The sequence below is a fragment of the Cloeon dipterum genome, chromosome 4 (genome assembly GCF_949628265.1).
Source record: "Cloeon dipterum chromosome 4, ieCloDipt1.1, whole genome shotgun sequence".
NCBI lineage: Eukaryota > Metazoa > Arthropoda > Insecta > Ephemeroptera > Baetidae > Cloeon > Cloeon dipterum.
In genome coordinates, this window is record NC_088789.1 from 24,346,190 (window position 1) to 24,370,987 (window position 24,798).

The 24,798-nt window shown below is 37.6% G+C and overlaps 1 protein-coding gene across 3 annotated transcripts; it reads left to right on the forward strand.

The window, feature by feature from the left end:
* Positions 1–95: 95 nt before the first annotated feature.
* Positions 96–23,930, forward strand: Pkc98E (Protein kinase C). Of its 3 annotated transcripts, none has more exons than XM_065491212.1 (12): positions 96–819; positions 15,455–15,515; positions 15,654–15,813; positions 15,889–16,015; positions 16,824–16,959; positions 17,023–17,156; positions 17,203–17,425; positions 17,649–17,914; positions 18,582–18,875; positions 19,131–19,319; positions 19,383–19,529; positions 20,094–23,930. In XM_065491212.1, the coding sequence occupies exons 1-12, from the start codon at positions 475–477 to the stop codon at positions 20,259–20,261; spliced, it is 2,250 nt and encodes a 749-aa protein (XP_065347284.1). In that variant the 5' UTR covers positions 96–474; the 3' UTR covers positions 20,262–23,930. The 3 variants fall into 3 exon arrangements, with proteins under 3 accessions (XP_065347284.1, XP_065347285.1, XP_065347286.1); XM_065491213.1 differs by having other exon boundaries at positions 17,206–17,425; XM_065491214.1 differs by having other exon boundaries at positions 98–819; positions 17,218–17,425.
* The last annotated feature ends 868 nt before the right edge of the window (positions 23,931–24,798 follow it).

Below are 24,798 nucleotides of genomic sequence, written 5' to 3' on the forward strand. Positions count from 1 at the left end.
CAGCAGGCAGCAGGCGCAGAACGAGCGAGCGAGCGAGAGCGGAGCACACCCGCCCCGCCCCCACCCTCGGCAGCGAGCGGAGCGGAGCAGCAGCAGCAGTGCAATCGAACTTGGGAGGAGACGTCGTAGGCGCCATGGGCTTGGGCATCGGGGCCGTCTTCTGAGCCGCTTCGGGCCTAGGTGAGCGCAGCCGAGGGGAGCAGTCGCGAGGGCCGAGTGCCCCCCGAGACGTGTGTGCCGCCCCCGGTCGGCCCGCCGAGCGCGGGGGTTGTGTGCTGGTGTCTGTGGCGCGCGGTGTGCGCTGCCATGTTCGTGACGCAATGGCAGGCAGCAGAGGCAGCGGCAGCAGTATTGTGGGCCTCGGGTCGGGCAATTAGCGGTGCCGCTGACTAGATGCCCGCCGCCGCTGCGATCTGACAACCGACCGACCGACCGACGCGACGCCGCCGCCGGACACTCTCTCCGCGGGACACCATGTTCTCCGGAATCGTCAAACTGAAGATCTGCGAGGCCAGCGGCCTGCGGCCCACCGACTTCCAGAAGCGGCACCGGGCCAACATGGCCTTCGGCAAGCCCGAGGACCAGCCGATCGATCCGTACGTCATGGTGGACGTCGACGAGAACCACCTGGACAGGTCCACCACCAAGCCCAAGACCTTCGACCCCGTGTGGAACGAGAACTTCACCACCGAGGTGACCAACGCCGTCAACCTGGGGCTCACCGTCTTCCACGACGCGGCCATCCCCCCGGACGACTTCGTAGCCAACTGCACCATACCTTTCGAGGAGCTCGCCCACCGAGACCACAACGACATTTGGGTGAGTCCTCTCGATCTCTCTCTCTTTCTCAACCGCCGCCCTCCGGACAAAATCACACGCTGTCCGTCCGCGCCCCCTTCGCAACAACTAACTGTCAAACTGGCAAATTTAATGTCAAAATCACATGGTGCTCTCTTTGTTTTGCTAGCAATCGACACACTCACTTTCTGCAATTTTTCTCCCCTCACAATCAGGTTCAGGGCACCTCTAGTAAGCTGTTTGAAAAATCGATAAAGATCTCGACAAAATAAATACACATTTTCGGGGTTAACCAAGACGGGGCCTCATCGGTCTGTGCCCTTAACGCTTAATTTTTTTCTAGAATGATGATCAGCTACATAGGTCAAAATCTTTTATAATATTTCTGTATTATTTTGGCTTAAATCCCTAATGTTGTGATTTTTAGACGGTCTTAGAAACTGTTCAGACGGTATTCTAGTCAGTACTGGCTTCTTTCCCTTCTAAACAGGTCGATAATTGACCGTTTTAAGTGGTTTACTATTAATTACATTTTCTGTCTTGGAAATGGGTTTTTTTACATGTCAAATTTAGGTGGATTTCGACTGTCGTGAATAAAATTTAAACTATTCAGGGAATCTTACAGTCCATAAACTCTTTTCCTCCAACTCAGTACATCCCTAAAAATGCCTATGTAGCTCAACGTGACCATTAAAATTGTCGCTTTAAATTAACGTTTCATTGAAACAAATTGTTTCATTCAATTTTGTGACAAAATTAGGTAAATATCATTTTTGTTTCCAAAATGAATGTTAACAGCGGCTTAATGATTTAGAATCAATATTAAATCGAATATTCCAACAGGAAAAATTTCATATAATTATTTACAAATCATTCAAAACAAAAAAAATATCAAAAGTAGTTTGAAAATATGACTTTTGCAAGAAAAAACTACCGCACTAGGAAAGTGCATGATTTTAAGTAAATTTAAGATTTTGAAAGGGTTCATGGTCAATTTAGACGGTTTCATGTATCATAAAAGTCTTAAAATTGCATAATTCGTGCAGATATGGTGTCTCACAGTAAATAAAGTGGTACAGAAAAAAGTATTGTGATGAATCAGCATTATTTTTGGTAGAAATTGATTCATTTTGTAAATTTTGACCCGGCAAAAGAATTGCCAAACACTCTTTAAACGTAGATATTAATTTGTTTTATTGTTTATTCTTGTAAAAGTTATAGCAGTTCATATTTGTGTACTATCGTAAAAAATATTCAGAAAGCCAGCGGATTTGCCATAAATCACACCAAAGTCTTCGCAATACTCTCGTTGAAATCGTTGTAAATTAATTAACCAATCACGAACACTAAAATTTCTCACTGTTAGGAAGAAAGAACCTTTTAAATTACTACAATAATTAATATTATTTTGATAGAGTGGCCTTAATAAATGCCAATAATAAATATCTGGAATCTGTCTATGCTGAGTGAAATATTGATCGGCTAGATTTTGAAAATAAGAGAAAATGCAATGGACAGAGGATACGGAGGATTTATTTGGCTCAAGTTATGTATGGATTTTTTTAAATCTCATCTAAAATTTGTCCAGCAATAATTTTTTATCCAAAATTTTGGAAATTGGCGTCAATTTTAATGTTGTTTATTACTCCTTCACCACGGAGATGAAGAGGTTTCATACTAAATTTCTATCGATTCACAGAATAATCAAATGAAAGTATTTTTTCTAATATCAGTTGTAAAAAAGTGCTCTACGTACTCTACATTTTTAATGTGAATTGAACAACAATGGAACATTTTGGCTTCAGTAAACGAGGCAGTCAAACAATTGAACTCTTGAATGTGCAACAATAAAAATTAAAAAAATCCGTTTTCCTCCAAATTACAGTGCTTGACTGTTTTGATATTTTTTCGTTTAACCTGTTTGAGATGTATCAATAATCGGCGTATTCAACTCTTTGGGATTCTTTGCAAAAATAAAAAAAAGTAGGAAAATAATGCACGCCATTTGAGTAGCATGCCATCAGTTAAAACATATACAGTGCTACTTAGGTTTTGGCTTATTTCAGTTCTCGATTGTAAGTTTATGCCTTAGTAACAGGGATTTATTTTGGAGGTTTTTGAAAAAAATTAGATCTATGTCCAATATGATTTTAAAATAATTTAGGGCGAGAGTGTTCAAATTATCTTTTAAGTAATACTCCTGTCAAATTTGACGCTCCAAATGTTTGAAAACAAAAACCGATTAAGATAGACATGCATTACTTTGTTGAACAGCTGTTTTTGTTATCTCAAGCGTTTAAAATAAATTTTAAATGATATTGCGTTTGTTCGGGTGTCCGAAGTAAAAAATATGTAACTTAAATTTACATTTGTTTTCTCTATCTCTCCTCTTGGAATGTTTTAAATAAAATAAATATACGTTCTAAAAATCTAAAAAAAACTTATATATATAATAATTTTGTTTGGCGGAAAGTGTCGGCTGACCCCATTTTTCTCGGTGCTAAAACGGACTGAGAAATTTTTCGCCTGTGCAGCCCAATTTTTGTGATGTTCGTCCGCAACCCTGCGTTGCTATTTTCAACCGTGCGGCACCTTCTGCTTCATTGGACTAGTACCAATGAAATAACTAATTAACTTCCTGGCCTGTCGCTCTTAAAATTTAGCGCAAACCAAACGATTGCCAAGTTGCTTTCATCCGGCGCGTTGCCGCCATTCTTCAACGCACAGAGCCGCCTTTTGTGTGTAAAAAGAAATCAAATGTTTGATCAGTTGAGCGGCACTGAAAATAGCCGGCCAAATTAAAAACATGCCGCGCGCGCGTTCAAAGACAATAATAACACCGCTCGCCGTGCTCAACACACAGATGACTGATATTTTTTTCGGAGTTCTCCACCATTCCATTCCATTCTCTCCAACCGACCGACGAACGGGCCAAATCGCATTCATTCCTTTCTGCACTGCAGCTCTCGGTCAGGCACAAGCCGCGATAATTAATGGTAAGGTGAAAGCTAAATCGCGGCAATTAGCGAGCATGCAGCACCGTTATCATTCTTTAACTGTTTCCACGCTGAGAAATGCCGCCCCCACAATTCTTATCAGCCGTAAACGACAACTAATCAACCAGAGTTTCCGTAGGCGAACAGAGCCGGCGTGTATTAATTGATCTTCTTTTAATTCAGACCAAATTTACATGAAAATAATTATATTGGCAACATGACGACATTTCAAGAGATCTAAGGTCTAAGACCATCATTTAGTTAGAAAACCAGTTTTCCAAGTTCAAAAAAGGTTTGCAACAAAATTTCACAAAAAGAAATTGCAAAAAATCACTAGTCTTGGAATTTTGAGGCATTTTAAGTTTTCGTTCCATCTGCGATTATTCACTTGAGAGTGTCTTGTGGCTCTTCTCTTTTAACTGGTAACCCGAATTCCTCTTCGCGCTGCCGTCTTACGATCTGACTGTGACGAGCTGGCATGATCTATTTGTTTCGGACACGTCGTTTTCCTTGTTGTCGCCTATTTTTAGCACTCGTCTGCTTATTACTTGTGCAGCAAAGATGGAATGATTCATAGTTTGCACGCAGAAGCTGCAGATTGTCCTGTTGACTCACATGACCCAAGCGTTTAGCCAGTCTCTCATAATAGAACGAAATTGTTGGAAATTTATTTAAGTAAGGAAACTGGGGAAATTGAAATATCAGCTGTCAAAGCAATTATTTTAATCGTGTATGGTAATCAGATTTCTTATATTTTATTTTCCTCTTCCTTGCCGCAAAAAGAAACAATATCATCAGGATATTTTTATTAATCACACTGGCTATGTTTTTGGCGACACATCAGGTCGGTCTGATTCCTGCAATTATATCAATTTGATAAAATTCTAGCATTCTTCTTGATAGCGTCTGTATATTGACATTGGGTTATTGAGACTATTATCTAAACACATCAGATAAGAGGGTGATTTATTTGTAGAGCTCAAACCGTGAACAAGATTTGCCCTATCTAACAAGTATTTGGTCATGTTAAAACAAGAGGAACTTGATATTTTTACCCTACCGTTATTTACATGCAATATCTAAGGGGAAATTATTATTATATTGGCTCAAATTTCTAGATTATAATAATTTAATGTATTTAAATTTAAACTGAATATTTTGCATCAAAATTGCAACTTCTTGATTTTTCAACGAAGTGATTTATATTTAAATTGCACTTTTAATTTATAACCCAGACATTCGTAAATTGTTCAGTCATTCCATTTTTAAGGTTTTACTTCTTATTAAATTGAATTAAAATAACACCTTCAATGCCTCATTCTTAGACCGTTTTAAATATTGATTGAAAGATAAACGTGCGATTTTCTTAGTTATCCTATCAAAAGATCCTTTAAAAAATCAAATAAGAATTGATCTTAAAAAATATGCAACAAACATAAAGTTTTACATGGAAGTATAATCAGTACATAAAATAAAAATTAAGTTTAAAAACTCATTTGGGAGAACAACAATCGATAAGCCCTCGAAAATAAGTCCCTTGTATTTTAACAAATTCGTAAGCATTTTATAATTAGACGCCTTTAAAAATTAAAATATATACTTTAATGCCTTCCTGATTACAAGCTTATGTCTGAACAATTATTTCAAGCTTTATCAGAATTTTCGTCTCAATTTGTGAACTGAATAAAATTCGCCAAATTTGAAATTATTAAATGTTGCAATCCTACTTACAATAATTGTAATAATTCACCTAGTTTAAGCACATAAAATGGGAAACCCTGGATTTAAATGAGCCTAGCTGTTCTCTGAAAATTTGCCAGCAATAAGCTCGCAAGGTTGCATTTTCGGTGTGTATTTTACTACTATTTTTATTCAATTGCAACAATATTTCTCATAAAAAATATCGCTGTCTTTTCAACGTAATTTTAGACTTTAAATATAAACAAAGCACTCCAAATTAATATTAAAATCACTTTCTGTTCGAAATTATTGACTGCTTCCAAACAAAAGGTAAATTTATATACTGCGCGAGATATTTGTATTGAAAACATGCAGCGTGCCACAGATTCAAAATCAATCTGCCTTTGGTTTCGGACCCTGACAACGGTGCCGAGCGAAATTTGGGCAAAGTAGGCGCGCGTTCTCATGCCGCAACAAGCAGGCAGCGCGTCTATGAGCGCGCGAGAAGTGGATCATTTGAGCGAGCTCGTTTTCACGGTGGTGCGCGGCGAACGAACGAACGAACGAACGAACGCAGGGCAGAGCGGAGCAGAGCGAGTGAACTTTTACAAGTTTGTCGGCCGGCCTAATTATGCGGGGCATCGTGGGCCAAAGTGGGGGCGGCCGCGAGTAACGACTGCGGCGTGATGAAGGGGCCTGCCTCTCTTTTGTGACAGCAGCCTCGAGCGAGCGAGCGAGCGAGCTTTCGTCGTCGTGTCGTCGGCTTCTCGGGGCTGCTGTCAGCCCGAGTGTCCTCGATACGCCGGCCTTCCCGCCCCCCGCGTGTGTATGTGTGTGCGTCTGTCTGTGCGTGTGTACGCGGGCGGCGTGGTCAAGTGGCTGCCACGCAAATAGGAGCCCGCCCGCCCGCCCTCCCGCCAACCCGCCCGCTCGGAGACGACGAGAGGCTACCAGGTGCACCACCTGCCCCTCCTGATGCAGGCGCCCCCAGCCCGCTATCCATCAAACGCCAGTCCCGTCTCTCTATCTCTATCTCTCTCTCTCTCGCGCACACTGCTTGTCCTTGACCTTTCACCCCTAGCAAAGGTCACCGCGCTGAATGATTTCGGGGGGTTTGAATTTTGGAAATAAATGCTGGAAATAGCTGACTCCGCGGTAATTATTCCCGTTTTGTACCATTCACATAAGAACACACGTTAATTTTTTTTAGATTAAAATGCTCAAACATATTTACTAACAGTTTTAGACTTATCATGGCAATGTTAAATTTAATTGACCTAAATGAAGTCACCTCTCAGAATAATATTGGGGGGATTTGAATTTAAAAAAAAAATATGCAGGAAACAGTCGACTCCGTAGTCTTCTAGATTTTTTTATCTCTATTTACACTTGCCTAAAAAAGCTTCTTGGTATTTGTGCAGCTGCGCTTCAGTATGTATGCACCGCTATTCACAATGCGGCTTTTCACTAAGTTTTTTTCCCACGGGACTACTTTGATGAACTCTGGATTTTGGTGTCCTCTCATCGTAAATGCTACCATTTTTTTAGTTTCAAAAGAAATTGCTTCAGGTTTGTCTTAGAAATGCTTTGCGCTTTCATAATGTATCCGTTTACATTCAATAAATCAGATTATTTTTTAATGAGGTCAAACGGCATCAAGGAAAATTCCATTCAATGTTAAATTCAAATTTTCCCAAATCCAAAATATATTCAGTGGTAAATTAAACAAATTGTGATCAAATACAATCCAAAAAGGATGTTTAATTTAATTAATTGTTTTCATTGCAATACAGTATTTTTTTGCAATCTCTGCACATTTCTTTGTAATGATGTTTTAGTAATAAAAATTCAATTGAATTACTTCACAAATTAAACAATATAGTTAACCCGGAGTCGCCTTCAGCTCAAGAAGAAGTCTAACGAAAAATCAATTAATTAAAATTTAAAATTTATAATCAAATATCTCTTTACAATTCGAGATAAGAAATTGACAAAAATTAGAGGGAGGCGAGAAGGAAAAAATGCACTCACTCCACTTCTAATTTTCGTTTTTTCCAATTCTGATTTTGAGAGTGTTCGCGAGTATTTGTAAGCGTTTGACCGCCTTTTCATAGCCGATTTCAATTCTTCTCGTTGAAATCTATCCAATAACTTTAAAGATTTATTTCAATTAGAAAATAACCACGATTTTCAACAACCGCCTAAGAAATTTTTGGTGGCAGTTTTCTTGAAAATCTTCAATAATTATGATATTTTGTTAATAATTATGCTCTAATTTATGTCTAATTCATTAGTGCTCTGTTTTTGATAGATTAGAAAAAGAGACTATTAAATTAAAAAAAAAAAATCTTTATAAATTTCACCCAGAGTTGTCCACTCTCAGTTCCATTCATGCAGGGTTCTTAGTTTTCATGAAATTTCCTGAATTTGAATTTCTTGTGATGGAAAATATTAACCGAAAAATCATTTTAACTGGGTAGATTTTAGCTCTCCTTCAAAGAAAATTCTTGGAAATTCTTTTAGATTTGATGCCAGTTGCTGTGAAGGCAAGTGGCGGAATTGACAAGATTTCGTCACTCGTTTCTTATTACGTAGCAGCTCAGAAATGAGTGCAGTTCAAACGTTTCCAATGAGTGTTGATTCAGAATTATCTCTGCAGCTAATTCTGTGAATTTTGTTTTGAAGCCAAGGCTTGCGTGGCCGAAACAGCTGACTGTAAAGTCTGCATTACCAGAACGTGCGATATAATTTCTGTTCAAAATTCACTCGTAACTTCCAATACTGATATTCCGCTCACTGTCCTATTTCGTAATTTTGCAGCAACCATTTTTTCCATCAAATAATACATTTAATTGTCGAATATAATTAAAAAGTATCTGTAATTGCCTTCTTGAAATGGAATCGTCCACTCACTTCTTTTGTCAAATAAGAATAAGAAACTGGAGCGCATGGAGTTCGAAGCACGCAGATAATAAATTCAATAAAATGCAAAATTGCATTGAGCAAGCGGCAAAGTTTGTCCAGGAAAGTGATAGCTACTGTTTTAAGTGTCGTCTCCATCAGACGGATGTAAACAAAGCGAAAATGCTGGAGCACGGCTGCAGCTCGCGCACACTGCTGGCGCTAAAGTCACTTCCTCTCTCGCCCTCCCCCTCCCTCCTTGCAGCCCTGCAGCCCGCTCTCTGCCTAACTAACTAAGGATGGAAGAGATATGACAATGGATTTGGATCCTAGTTACTCGCCATTTGAAAACAAAAGCAAAGTAACTAGGATCCAAGTCGATTGTCTAGTCTAGTCTACCATTCTTGTAACTAACTAAGCGGGCGAGGAGATAAAGGGTTGGTGCAGTGTGTGTATGTGCCATTTTTGCCGCGACTGCACTGGACAACCAATATTTACAAAAACAAAAATGCGTGCGCGCCTTGCAATAAATCGATTGCCGCGTGCCACGTGCATATATCCGCGTCCGATGGGGGGAGGGGGGCGTCGTCGGACGGGACGGTCGGGCCGTCCAGCGCGCGCCAGCTTCCGAGGGCGACTGTTGGCGTTTACGCCAGCAGTGATGGAGAACGAGGTCGAGGTCGACGTATATAGTAGCGACTGCAGCACACGCCGCCTCGGCCCGGCCCATTTCGGCCCGTGGGAGGCTTCGCAGATCCGCTGCCGCCGCCACCACCGACGGCTTGCCTGCCCACCCCCGATGCGCATCCCCTTCAAAAAACGCCAGCTTGTTTTCGGTCCTCGTTCGGGGCTGCAGTCGCGTTTCGCTGGATAAAATATCCGTCAAAGCAATAGTAACACGGATTGATCAGATCTCGCAGGAAATTTTGACAGGAAAATGTTCAAAACTCCTATTTTTATAATTTGCAGCGATGCTAGACATTTATTGGGTTACAATTTAATAGAAAAATATACTAAAAATAATAGTTGGGACAGATTCTATATTAATTTTTTCATTTTAAACTAGCATTTGTAATTTTTTTACGGTTTCAAAGATCCAAAAAACTTAATATAATCCAAGATTTAAGTTTATTTTTATCAAGAACAACTCTCATTACTAAGATTAACAATTAAAAATACTTAACGACTGGTTTCACTTGAGAAGAGCCGTAAAATTAAACCTATTAATCAATTAAAGTCTACACTTGATTTATTATTATTATTATTAATTTAATTTCTAACGAGAATTTTGTACAAAACGGTTAGCCATATCTTCAATCCTTTTTACCATTCGCAGATAATTATGTTGACGTCCTTCTGAAGTGATTAGGCGAAAATAAAGAAGGTTTTTGAATAATTTTTCACCTAATGGAAAATTTTACAAAAGGAAGCATTTATCGGTTTTGTTTGATAAATAAGATTTTCTACAAGTATTTTTTACACTTCAAAATCACAAAAAATGCCATCTTCTGTTCAATTGAGACCAAAGTTTGATAACTATCTCAACAAAATGAAATCATAACTTATAAGCATCTATCATAATGAATATTTTTTAAAAAAACATTGAATGCCATCACAATCACTAGAAAAATCCAACTCCTCACGCTAAATTTTAAATCCGAAGCAGGCTACCGATTGAGAAGGCGGCGGCTACAAGTTGTGCAGGTTGCATTTTCCGCTCCCAAGCCGAACGAGCTTTTCATTCGTGCTTGCAGAGCACCTCTTGAGATGTTCCACATGATAAATTTCATTACAATATCATATTCTGCGCTTCTCGTCTACAACCCGGTCCTTGGCACGGTTTTGTTTGATTTGGCTTCGAGTGGCCGCAGTAATTGTTTGATAGAGGCGGCTGATTTTTTTTTACTTCATCGATATTTTATTCGATCTGAAATCAAAACCTTAAAGAGGGTTGATACCGAAAAAAATCTTATAGCCAATGTAAAAACTAATCCTTGACCTCTTTGGAGCTATATTTTATTGCTGCAAAGTTTGCGTGATTTTCAAATGCCGAGGATTGTCCCCCTATATGAAATCTTATTTAGTTTCACAACGAAGAGATTTCCAAAGACAAGTGGCATACACCGTTGAATCGAAATCTGTCACTAAAATGTGATCTAAGGGGTGTAAATTTTGGAGAAATTGGCAAAAATGGAATTTTAAGTGTAGCAAGGTCCTCTTTCGATTATTGCGCATTCTGGAACTAATTGTTCAAGCTAACAATTTAATCAACTATTGTATGTAGTCAAAAATTCTAGTAATTTTCAATAAAGAGGAATGATACTGCAAAAGCCTGGAAAATGCTTGTTGCCAATGCATAAACTCGTCCCTTAGGATTCAGTTAAAGCCTAAATTGACCTAAGAAGCACTGTAATTTTTTGAGAAAATTGGCTGGAAAGTTACCGTGCTTTTCAAATGGTAATATGGCTGTCTCCTTTCTTGAAATCCGATTTAATTTCAAAACCTAGAGTTTCTCCAATAAGTGGCATACACCGTCAAACAGATCTCGACGAGAGGAATCGGAATATGCCAAGAAAATATGTTCAAGCACGGTAATTTTTTGAGAAAATTGGCAAAATTTGAATTTTTAGTGTTGGAAGGTCCTTTTTTACTATTGCAAATTGTTGAACAAATTTTTAATGGCATCCAACAATTCAAATAATTTTCAATTGTTGCCCAGTATCATTCCACTTTAAAAATTGCAAAAAAATGCTCTCTGGGGAGAAGAATTTTTTTTTTAATTTTAATTTCAAGGTCAAAACAGTATTGAAGAATGATAATAAATAACTGTTTGTATTATTTCATGGTCCAGAATTTCCACGTATTTATTTTTCAAAAATTATTTACTTCAATTTTTGCCTATTTTTCTTAAGTTCTGGGTTGAATGTAAATTTACCCTTTTGAGATAGTACGTGCTTTCAATTTCCTTGAACTCGCCCAAAATAGAGCCTATTTGAGAATATATTCTAAAAATAGCGAACGGAGAGCAGGTAATGGGCATGAAAGCACACTACTTGTTGCTACTGCTTTGGAAACAATTTGGGATTGCGTGTCTGGGCATATTTTATTCGGGGCGGCTGGTCGGCCCGCGCGCGCGTGTTTGCGATTAAAAATTGTCACTGGCGAACATGCTAATAGCCGTGCGTCGAAAGGGGCGCATCCAGCAGCAGCAGCAGCAGCAGGAGCGGCGGTGGCGGCGGCAGCAATGAGGAGCACCGCACTGACACTCACTTTTCTTCCATTGACGTCAAACAAGTGCTGTGCTTGGCTTATGTGCGCCACAGCTACGCGCCTGTTTTATTCTTGCAACAAAACCTGCCGAGCCAGTTCACTTGCATTCGCATCAGCTGGCTTTTTCTCTCCTCTGCGACCGAGCCAGTGCCGCGGAAATGCGATATTAAGCTCGGCTTTTTCGTCACGGATGCTCGTGTAAAAAATCTCATGTGGGGACGATTTTTTTTATTTCAGCTGTGGTTTCGTTTACATAATCAAGCGTTAGTTTATATTTTCCCGTTTCAAATTTATTTAACTCCCACACTCCACAACCGTTGATCTTATTTAGATTTTGAAATTGCGTGAATTGTCACCCTATTTGAAATCCTTTTTTAAAAAAACCTAGTCACCATTTCTAAAAAAATATTTAGCATAGAGTTTAAGCCAAAGTTGATCATAAGAGCGCAAGAAAATTGATTGGCTGAAATGTTCATGAGCTTTTCAAATGTAGAGCAGTGTCTCCCAACGTGATATTGTATTTAATTAAGCCCCTTTCTGTCTTATGACGTTGGATAGATTTCCTTGAGAGTAAATTACAAAGCGATAAAAAGTTGGAAGAGATATTTAAATTTTCGAAAGATTAGACAGTGATTTAATTGTTGCACTTTGAAATAATTGGGTCTATTTGCTAAAACATTCAACTAAAGCTTCCACTTTTGCTTCCTAAACGATGCAAATAATTTTTATTTGTTTCTCTGTATCAATCCAGATAGAAATTATTTTAAAATATAGGATTAGAATTGAGAATTAACCTTGCAAATTAAAAGGCATTTTGAACTGTAAAAAATAAAAATTTAAATAACAAATTTATAAAATCGTTCTTACACATGGACTGAAAAAATAAGACGATGATCGCATTGCCTTAAATCGATTGATTTGTAGTTTATGCAACCTGTTAAGCGTGTGCATCAAACCGGCTGCATAACCACGAAAAATTCTATAGATGGTGCCTGTTGAGAAACATTTTTTACAATTTTTACACTGGCGATGCTGTTTAGAAAAACGGAAAAAGAAACAGAGAAGTATTTAAGCAGTTTGGTTTAGTTTTACTATCGCGGAAAGACCGCAGTTTCCTTGATAGAGGAGTGCTTCCTGCACGCGGTACCCGATACGCCCCGCGTTGTTTCGTTTTAATTATTTGTAGCCACAAATGTTTACTAAAAGACGCTTAATATTTAGAAGCTCTTTTTATTTTGTGGTTTTAATAAATAATTTATTAATTTATTAATAGACTGCAGCTTCACAGCGATTGATATTAAATTAAAAAAAATAATAAATAGTAAAATAAAAAGATTTTTGATCATGATTTGTGGTCATTTTTTCAAAGATGAAATTTTTAGCCTTAGGATGAAATTTGGAAAGGAAATTGCATCAGCCCACAATTTTTCGTGTCGGCTTGACGAGTAACTAAGAGAGGCCTTTCCCGGTTTTTAGAAATTTTTGTAATGAACAACAAATAACAAAAAAATGTTTCTTCTAATTATTCTCTCGACTTCACAAAAAAAAAACACGGCCATTTTTTGTCGCCTTTTTGTTCAATTTTTTATTTTGAGTACTTTTGAATCTACAATCTACAATAGATGTTAGTAAAATATTTATAAATTGGTGCTAATACAGGCTCTATCATAGGATTCAGTTGAACCATTTTGGTGCGTTTGTTCAGGGCCAAAATTACCATGAAAATATTTGTCGTGCAATAAACTTGATATTTAAATTTTTTCCACAGACTTAACCATTCCAAAATAAAACGAAATTAACCACAATACGCTTACACTTTTCGAAATAAATTTTACTCAACGCCTTTTCTTGCACATTTTTTTTTTGTAAACAAGACAAATTTACAGCACATGAAGCAAGTATAGCGTGTATTTTAAAAATAAATAGGGCATAGAGAAAAATTCATAATTCGTCTCACTTTTAAAGGCATACTTTTTTAAATAACAAATTTAAAAATTACCAGTTGCTGGAATAAAGTTGGTATCACACTGCAGTACATAAAAATAAAAAATTAATTGATTCAGTTTAATCTTTCCCGGAAGAGCATGGGCAAGAATTATTTGGCTCCTTTAAAATTCCAGTGAGAGACTTTTAGCTATCCCAACTCGGTCGTGCAAAGAGAAAATATGGCAAATAACAGCCTTGAATGCATCCCCAAATTCGGAAGCAATCGCGGACTTCGAGGGGCCGCGAGAAAGATGCATTAGCGCGGCGTGTGCGAGGTGAGCGAGCGGGCGCGCGAGTGGCGATGCAGGCAGGCAGCCTCCACACGACCACCTCCAGCCGCCGCTGCCGCTGCCGCTGCCGCCGCCGGTACAATCGATCAGTGCAGCTCGAGAACAGCAGCGCCAACCCCTTTGACTGCCCCCTGTAGCATGTGAACAGAGAACAAGTCATTCTCCCTCCCCCTCTCCACCTTATTTCTTGTGATGATGTTATGTCTGGCGGAGGCCGCGCCGCTCGCCCGCTTTTCCTTTGCCGCCCTGTCCGGCTCGTGGCCTAAAATCCCAAATTTCAGCCATCGCCGTAAACATTCTTTAAGGGATGATATGAACACACGATTTCCATCGGCACCGCGCTCAACTAAAATCTGATTCGAGTTGCGGTAGGACCGGTGCCGCTGCTGTGCATCTGCGCCACTTTCCACGCCTTCTGTTTACGTTCCATTTTTAGTGCAGCTACTTAACCCCAAAAAGTCTGCTATGAGAAAAATGTTAACAACAGGAAACTCGAAATATTAGTTGTACCAAATTATGAATAAAAAATACTGCGCTCCCAAAAACATAATATAGAGTTCGGAATTTTACACTTTTTTCAAGGAAAAAATGTGAAATTTTTAGGCAGGTTTCAGCGACAGTTTTCCTTCTGGTTAAATTTAATTTTTAAGGGTTTCCAATATTTTTAAATGGCTTCAGCGTTCAAAAAACGCTTTGATGATAAGGTCTGATTTATAGATTTTTATGTCAATATTTCAATAATTTTTGGTCTGAAATTGTATTTTAAGCGTGCTATGAATTTTTCCTTGAAATAAGGGGAAAAATAATAGGACTCAGCTTTCAGAGATCAAAGAGGAATGAAATATGGTTTTTGAAGCCCAATTTTCGCACTGTTAACATTACAAATTGCGCTTTTAATTTTTTTTCTGAACTGCACCGACTTTGTTGACCATTTTACGCATTTTTGAGGTACGAACACGTTTTTAAATGGTTTTAGGCTATTTTAAAAGTTAATTTTGAGCTCAATTGGTGTCTTAATCAAAATTCGCACAGATATAACAGTCGATCGTTTAAAATACTAAGTTACGCTGTTTTTTTTTTTTTTAATTATTTTATACACACAGATTTTTTTTCTATTATCTGATATTTTACCTTTAACCTTGAGGAAAATACGGGCAGAAAATTGTAGACGAGGAGATTGTTTTCAGATTGAGCCCAAGACAATAAATTCAACAACAGCAATAATTGGGGATTTACCTTTAAAAATCTGAAAGTTAATTTTTATTAAATTTTACTTTGCAAGTTACGATAAAAACCTATCAACTTCCAAGCAATTTTTCAAGTTTATTAGGAGGTGGAAATTTTCATTGTGTGCATAGCGGCAATATGAAAGCAAATATTACGAATATTTTAGTTTGTACAGTGAGTTGTAGATTGCTGTATAGGGTCTAAGGTGTTACCAAATTTACTTACCGTGCTAATTAGTTTAGAAACCCCCCAGTTATCAGCAGTAAATGCGTAGCCTATTTTAAAATCGTAATTTTTGTGTTTCAGGTCGATCTTGAACCTCAGGGGAAAATTCACGTCAAAGTTGACTTGAAATGGACAACGCAAGGTAATAATCAGCATTCCCTCTAATCCAATCACTAATCCTGTACTTGAAGCCAGCATAATTACACAAATCGAATTATGCGAATGAGCCTTGCCTCGCAAAGTTGCGAATGCACTAATGCGGCGTTGTTTTGTGACACAGACCACACGATGGAGAAGCCACGGGAGTTCAAGGAGAGACAGGGTTTCAACAGAAGACGGGGTGCAATGAGGAGGAGAGTGCATCAAATCAACGGTCACAAATTCATGGCAACTTTCTTGAGACAGCCCACATTCTGTTCGCACTGCAGAAACTTTATTTGGTATATTATTTACGCTCTAAAATCGTGCCAGACGGGAAATTTTAATCACGTGCGTGCGCGTTTTTTGCTTCACAGGGGTTTGGGTAAACAAGGATATCAGTGTCAAGTGTGCACTTGTGTTGTTCACAAAAGATGTCACGACCAGGTAGTTACAAAATGTCCAGGACTTAAAGATGTTGCACAAGAGGAACCAAGAGAAAATGTGAGTAGCTTGCAAAAACATATTTTTTATCACAAATTTTTAGCCCTTTAGTAAATAGTGTTGATGTTCAAATTAAAGCCATCTATTTATAATATGTAAGAACTCTGGATTTATTTTTATGTTTTTTGAAAATTTAATATCTAATATGGTTAATAAAATATCAAGACTTTCAGCAAATAAGCGGACAGTTGACATAAAGACTCATTTTATTTTTTTCTTACAGCAATTGCTGGAATGAATAAAAACAGACTTTTCCAAGGTTGGAAAATACTGGAAACATTTAATATTTAGAATTTTTGCACACATCTAAGACATCAAAAACCATTTCAATGTTAAATTAAGGGCATTAAAGGATGTGAAGCCAGTTTTTAACGCTTATCTTTCCTTTGGACATAAAATGCGTTTCTGATGCTTGTAAAATTTCAAATTTTCTTGAATCAAATATTTTTGTCTTAAAATTTGAGTTTTTAATTTATTTCACGTCTTCAAAATTGGTTTATTTTTATTAATTTTTTTTAGCCACATGATTTTTGATTAACAGTTTGAAGAAGCTTTGATTTTGATTTCCATGACTAAAATTTAACTTTAACCAAATTCCCGGTCTTCTTGAAAATAAATTTGTGTCGTCAGTATTTAAAAATACAAACTTCCTCTTTTTTAAGTAATAAAATTATGTGTGCTAAATGGGTTATGTAAAATATTTAAAATTCTGGGAAAAAATATATTGTGCGTTTGCCGTTAGAAATCGGCCAGTCAAATCTGCAACCCTGCTGGAAATCAGATAATTATGATGTGTTCTTTCGTACAGTTGCAGGGCCAGGCCCAGAGGTTTAACGTTAACGTCCCACACAGGTTTGTTGTGCACAACTATAAGCGCTTTACATTCTGTGATCACTGCGGTTCACTCTTGTATGGCCTTATTAAGCAAGGACTCCAGTGCGAAGGTAACACGGACTAGTCATATTATTAACTGGTTCAAGACTAAAATTCCTCTTTCACTGTTACAGTGTGTAATATGAATGTCCATAAACGCTGTCAAAAGAATGTAGCCAACAACTGCGGCATCGACACGAAACAAATGGCGGAGATTCTCAGCGCCATGGGAATATCTACTCACAAATTGACACCCAGGAGAACAAAAGTAGGGATTATTTCGAATTGATTTAATAATGCCACTAATTTAAAAGAAGTGCCCTCCGCAGACGCCAATCAGTGGTTCTTCGAATGCCCCAATCTCAGACAGACATTCATCCCAACTAAATGTGCCTGCCGAAGAGGAAGCAGCAGCGTCCGCCACGGGCTCTCAGCAGGACGACGAGGTGCACATGAGACTAGTCGCCCAGAAGGTGATGGAGGAGAAGATCAGGGAAAACTTAAAAGGGGACGCCGAAGTTCCAGACATTGACTATGGTAAGTCCTAGTCGGAAATTTATGAATTACGACTGGAAAAGTTTTCAATTGTAAGTCTCTGAAATTAATTTTGACAGAATTTTTCCAAACACCAGTTGAAAATTTAATTTAATTCAAATTTTTCTGAATTTTATAAATAATTGCTCTTTCTTTGGAAATAAAGTTATAGAGAAATTTGAATATTGATAATTTTGAGCTAATTTTTTGCTGTTTCCCAATGTAGACGTGCAGACTGAGAGGACCGGGAAGGACAAGAAGCTAGGCCTGGACAACTTCAACTTCGTCAAAGTGCTCGGCAAAGGAAGCTTTGGAAAAGTAATGCTGGCGGAGATGAAAGGGACTGAAGAAGTGTATGCTGTGAAGGTGCTGAAAAAGGACGTCATCATTCAGGACGACGACGTGGACTGCACAATGACCGAGAAGAGAATTCTGTCGTTGGCCGCCAAGCATCCTTTCCTCACCGCCCTCCACTCCAGTTTCCAAACCAAGGTAACACAGACGCCAAAAGAGGACCTATTGACAAGTAAAATTTGCCCTGTTTTTTACATTTATCAGGAATTCCTGCATGTCTTCGTAAAAATTGAAAATACTTGTTTAAAAGGTTCTTTATATTTATTTATTGCAAATTTAGGTTGAATTCTAGGTAATTTTACTCATCTAGACGCTCATTATAGGCACTTCAATCAGCGAAAAATTGTTTTTTCTTTAATAATCTTCATTTAATATAATCTAATTTTAACTTCTTGGAAAGTAATGGGAAATTTCAATTTAATTCTTGCATACATCATGAAATTTTAGTAAAAAATATTAAAGAATTATAATAAAATATAAAAGCAAATATTTTATTTATGTTTGTTATTCTTTTATCAAAAGTTTTGCTAATTTTGAATTTAAATTTTTGGTATTTTTCTGGTTCTGCATTTTTGTATCCCTGGCTTTATTTAATTGACATATATTTCTTCCAGCAGACAAATCTGAATCATGATATTACAAATTTAATAATTTGGTATTTAACAATATTATTTGCTTTTGTTTTTGAATCATCCAATTCCAAATTTTCTGAATTATTTGTCGAATAAAACTTCTAACCAACTTTTTTATATTAAATTTTAATCTTCCATGTTATAAATGTTAATTTCTCAATGGCTGTGCGCAGGACCGGTTATTCTTTGTGATGGAGTACGTGAACGGCGGTGATCTGATGTTCCAAATCCAACGAGCCAGGAAGTTCGACGAGCCTCGAGCCAGGTTTTACGCAGCCGAGGTCACGTTGGCGCTGCAGTTTTTGCACAAGCACGGAGTAGTGTACAGAGACTTAAAACTGGACAACATTTTACTCGACAGTGACGGTCACTGTAAGCTAGCTGATTTTGGAATGTGCAAGGAAGGCATCATGAACGGTGTCACCACGACGACCTTCTGCGGCACTCCAGACTACATTGCCCCTGAGGTAAAGAAACTATCAACAAGACAAAATTTTCTATAATTTTACTTTACACTTGTTAAACTTGGGGTTGAAAAAAATGCCACAAAAAAATTACACAGTAAAAGAATTTTTGACCACTCCGACCGTAAATTTTAGATTTTCACAGGGTGAAAAAAACGAGTCATATGCAAATGCAACCATTTTTAAACTGATTAAAAAAACAAATAAATACACTAACAAAAGTAAAATGTAATAAACTAATGAAAATATCGTATTTAGATTTTGCAAGAACAAGACTATGGTGCTAGTGTGGACTGGTGGGCGTTAGGAGTGTTGATGTACGAAATGATGGCCGGCCAGCCACCGTTCGAGGCCGACAATGAAGATGACTTGTTCGAGTCGATATTGCACGATGACGTTTTGTACCCTGTGTGGCTGAGCAAAGATGCCGTGTCAATCCTGAAAGGGGTGAGTGTTTAATTAAAGCAGGGATCGAGTTTCACTCTGATTTTGTCTCTTCCCGATTTGCAGTTTATGACGAAGAACCCTGCAAAGCGGTTAGGGTGTGTAGTCTCTCAAAACGAAGAAGCAGCAATTAGGATTCATCCGTTTTTCAAAGAAATCGATTGGGTTGCATTAGAAGCGAGAAAAGTCAAGCCTCCCTTCAAGCCTAAGATTGTAAGTGTGAAATTTGCTGTTTATTGTTTTGAAAAGGCATTGAAAGATGTTGAATATTCGCTTTGATTGCTCAACTTGGTATTTTTGGTGGTGTTTGGTGTTTTAAGGAGCGAAATTTCAAAGTATTCCATGTCTAGAGGTCTCAGCCGCGAGATTTAAGGCTGCAAATATTTATAACGTGAAGTTTAATAGATCTTGACGGCCAGAAGGGCCGGAAGACATTTTTTCTCGTGCACTTTTTAATTTTGGACATTTTTCCGCTGGTGGCTGGCGCAGATTATCGGTGCAGCGCGGCTAGCTGAGACCTCGAATTTTTTCCTAAATTGGATCCTTCAAAAATAGTTGTTTCAGTCCCTCAAATTTGTGTGGGAAATGTTCCTACTACGTTCTTTTTATTTTTTCCTTTTATTTTGTTTGATTTTTAGGTAAAATTTTGTTTTAGTCGTAATTAATTTGTTTGTAAAATTGCAACGACAATTCTTTAATTCTCTTTACTTTCTGAAATTGCACTTTATTTGAACGGTTTTATTTTGGTAAAATGCTAAAATTGCATTGCAATTGCAGAAGAGCAAGAAAGATGCACTCAACTTTGACTCCGAGTTCACCAAGGAAGAGCCGGTGTTGACTCCGATCCACATGGACGTGGTGCGCGCCATCAACCAGGACGAATTCAAAGGCTTCTCCTTCGTCAACCCCGACTTCAATCCTATGCGTTACCACGCAGACAAGTAACCACTAATTGCCTAGTCAAGAGAATATCAGTCACCTGATCCTGCTGATCTTCTTTTCTCCTCCCATCGCGTAAAAAATACATTTTCGGACCTTTTCGTGCTGCCGCATTTGTTTTCCATCTCTCAGAGGTGCACACGCAGATTCCTACTCTCTCTATCTCTCGTCAGTTGCTGAGGCTTCGTACTTCCCAAGACCAGGATTTGTAGATGTACAACGAATCTCAGAATCGCGTTTTCAGTTAGCAAACAGTCGAGAGTCTTTGATAGAAAATTACGGCCCTCGCAGGAATATTACTATTATTATACACACATCGTTGAATCTCTTTTTGATTTGTTTACACGCACACACACAAAGTGTTGAAAAACCATTCGGTTGGTATTCATATTTTACTCTGTTAGAAATCGGTGAAAAAAAGGAATAATGTGTGATGTCTGATCAATTGGGTGCTAAGGGAGGCCCTCTGAAGAATTCTCTTTTATCACTTTGACGTGATTATTGTCGCCACACACGCATTTTTAATTTATTGTCATTATTGTTAATTATTTATTTTACGCGTACGCATCACAATTAGTTGTAAGAAGCAGCAGCAGTGGATGCTGGGGAAAAACGTAGCAGTATTTACCTTGTTCGAGCGCCCAAAAGTCGGTTCAGCTGAACGAGTGCAGTCAAGCAAGCAAAGTCAAAAACCGATGTGTGGCTGTCGGCAGACGGCTCTTTGGTGGCAATTGTTGGTTGGTCTAACTGCCGTCCTTGTTCCACTGGGCCACTCTCATCACACTCATTCCTAGTCAAAGAAAGCTGCCGAGCAGGGCGGATAACAAAGAAAATTACGAGAAAGAAAGAAAGATAAGAAATAAAGAGACCATCTGTCCGTCCTCGACAGTCACACAGCCGTGCCTGCACAGCTATTCGTGATTTGATATTATTCAAAAACACAAAACATGTAAGCGGAAAAAATCACACAAACTGAGCACCATACTAAAATTCGCATTTAGCAGCCAAGAGAACAAAACGTAGTTGTTGTGAATGTAGGGCAGATGATGATGATGATGATGAAACGTTTCATTCGATTTTAATTGTTATGTTTGTGACGGACAGTACTTATTACACCCACACACGAGCTGTTGACGGAACTTTGGTTTGTAAAGAAAGGTATACAAAAAATCCTGCCCCCCAACGGGCACGGCTGACAGGAGAACCCTGTGTATGTTCCGCTTCAACTTGTAGTTTTTTCTTAAAAATGTTCAATATAGCGTTTTTAGAGTTTCAATACTGACTCTTTTTGGAAAGGAAAAAGTCATTTTAAAAATCAAATAATGTTGTCTAGTCGTGATGGTTTATAGTATAACTGATTCCCCTTGATGAGACGAATCGACAATTTTCTCAAAATTCGTCCATTTGTTACATGGCTCATGCCGAATGGATATAATCCTTGAGAAACCACTTAACTTTTCGAAAAATTTGGCAGATTCTGAAATTTAGCGGTCTAAAATACATTGTTGAGATTTTTACTCAAACTAACAATTTTGATGAACGTCTAATATGATTTTAAAATTTTATAGATCGCTAAAACATGTCTTAACTGCTCAGAATATCAAAAATATCTGTTGATTCGTCTGGTTTAAGAGAGTCTGCATGCCAAATTCCAAAATGATTGGATAAAAATTAACACAGTTTTATGATGCTGAATTGAAAAATTTATTTTAAGGCAAAAATTTACAAACTGACGTGGAACAAACGCAGGGTTCCCTAATGAATCATTATTATTTAATGTTAATTTTTATACACGAGTCTAACTTAATTGTTGTATTTTGTTGGTTGTGCTTCTGTTGCGCCACTCCAAGTGGACCATAGTTTATTCGAATACACACACGTACACGTACACACCACATCAGCCGCATATGAATTAAAAAAAAGAGAAATAGCATATAATAGGCCGATTTAAAACATAGCGACGATGCAAACCCCCTCCCACTTGTGCGAGAGAGCAAAAAGCAGTTGTTAATATTGTCAGTGTTGATCCTCCTCACAGCTTTTTGCCACCCACCGACAAAAATTTTGTACTTAAAATTCATTATTAATTCTTATCATTTGAACACCCCCGGCAGCCGCTCTCGGGGCCGCCTTTCATGGCTGGCTACCTTTCAACCTTGTTTCCGCAAGATTCAAAGGTTTTGCCAGGGCCCAGTCGTCGTCGTTGGCATTGGTCCCTGGTCTTATCTAAGGGGCCCCGCGACCGGCTTCTCGTTCGCACACACACACACACACTCACACTCACTCCAAGCGCGCGATAAACGAAATTTGCAAATTATATGAAAAAAAAATACACCGGAAGCGCGCGCATTAGAACAAAAACTAGCACAAATTTGAGTATGCACATTGCTTGAGAAGGCTGTTCTAGATGAATTTAAAGAAAAAAAATGAAGTATTTGAGAAACACACTAATTAAACACACAGATCTTGTGGAATATGGAGAAAATGATTATTATACACTAGCTAATGACGTATTCACGCAAGCATTAATTATAAATAAAAATAAATAATTGAACAATGTGTGATGCATGTGCATTTAACTAACCACAAGTGCGGATGGGTAATAAAAACTCTTCTTCGATGTATTGAGCCGAGAACGAGTGTGCAAACCTGGTGCGTGGCCGATCAATTTGCAAGTGTGGGCATGTGGACCTTTCTTATTAACCTGTAAGTGTGAAAAATCTAAAATCACAAAAAAAGAAACAAACACAAAAATGCTTTTCACCTTCACGACGAGCGCACGTGCGGAAGAGAATTTATCGAAAAAGGCTATTACAGTGGTTATTATTACATTCACACATACACACACACACACAAACACACACGAAACAACACACACACACTATTAATTATTATTACCAATATTATTGAGATAACTAATTAAATATAAAATACATGCTATGTCAAACTATGCATTATTGAATTACATTAGGACATAATGGAAGACAAAGAAGTTTTAGCTGCAGTGATCCCTTCCAGAGCTTGTTGTGAGATTATGAAAGTACTAAGGAAATAAAATTCGGTGTGTTTTAATGTCTTGCTATAGCGAAAAAATATAAAATTAAAAAGGTCGAAGCTGCGAAACAACTTCGTTATAATCAAGGGAAACACTCGTAAATTATTTGTTGCATTTATATAGGGAAAGGCTACGTGCGCCCCTCATTTTTTGATTGTGGGATATTTGAAAATGTGTACTTCTCCGATTGAACACACACACACAAACACACACACACACAAACGCATATATATATAATATATATTTGCTGTTATCTTATTATTTACACAAGTTGCATCACGCGCGCATAAACAAAACCGTATTTGTTGAATTGTGAAATAATGTTCTTTGTATTTTGCCATCACTGTAGTGTATTTTATTTGAACGCAGACAGTGCCAAATGTGGTCCGATTTTTCATCAAAAGCGGTATTTTCGAAACAATTGAGTATTATGCAAAAGTATTATTACTTGTTAGCTCATTTTTATTATTTATTTTGCCTGTAACTTGTGTTACTCGTTCTTGTCAAGTGTACAACTTCCTGTTGCAGTGAACTGAAGGATGATTTTAGAATTGAATACTAATTTAATGATTTTTCATTTTACCATCTCTGATTGTGAAATAAATAAACTGAAAATTGAACTCATCGTGTGTTTACTAAACAAAACCTTTTTGACTAATTTTTCATATTCGTTAAATAATGTCGACACTCAGATTCAAGTTTGTTTTGTTCCCATTTTGAAAAAAAACGGACTCTCCCCTCCTTGCTTATGTATTTTGCGGAATTTTGTTTCTTTAATTTAAATGGTGTCTGTTTTTGTTTTGCAACGTTTGACATTTTATATATTTTCAGCGACTAAAAAGAGCTTCTAGATAAAATTCCGTTATTAGTCTCACTGGTGAATTTTGTCAATTGAAATTTAACCACAATTTGGAACATACCTGGATTTGACTCATTTTTCAGAGTGATTTAAAAGTCGGCGGTATTAAATTTCCTTAAAAATCGTATTTATTGAAAGACGTCATTATGTCGGTAAAATTCGAATCTTTCGCTGGTTAAGAGAAAATTACATTCAAACAACGAAAATTGTGATATGAGTAAGCCACATTTTTGCGTTTATATCTCATTGGAAACAAGTAGTGGCTAATAATGGTTCATTATCACCAATATTTACTTTTTCTCTATTTCTGAAATCAACAAGGCTAAAAAACTTATTGCTGATTTTTTTTTGCAACCCCAATAAATACATCAAAACTAATATTTTATGTACTTATTTGGAGAGGTTAATCTATGGCTTCACACGCGATTTATAATTTTTTTGTCAATTTTAAATGGTTTAATTGGTGCTCCAAATAATCTAGTCTAGAAAATTGACACTATATACACGATTATTTCTTTTTGGTGTCAGCACGAAAAATCATAAAAGCGCTACATATAATCGATTGCAACTATTAAATTTCTTAGAATATAGCCAGCACCGTACCGCCATCATAAATAGGGTTTTTTTGT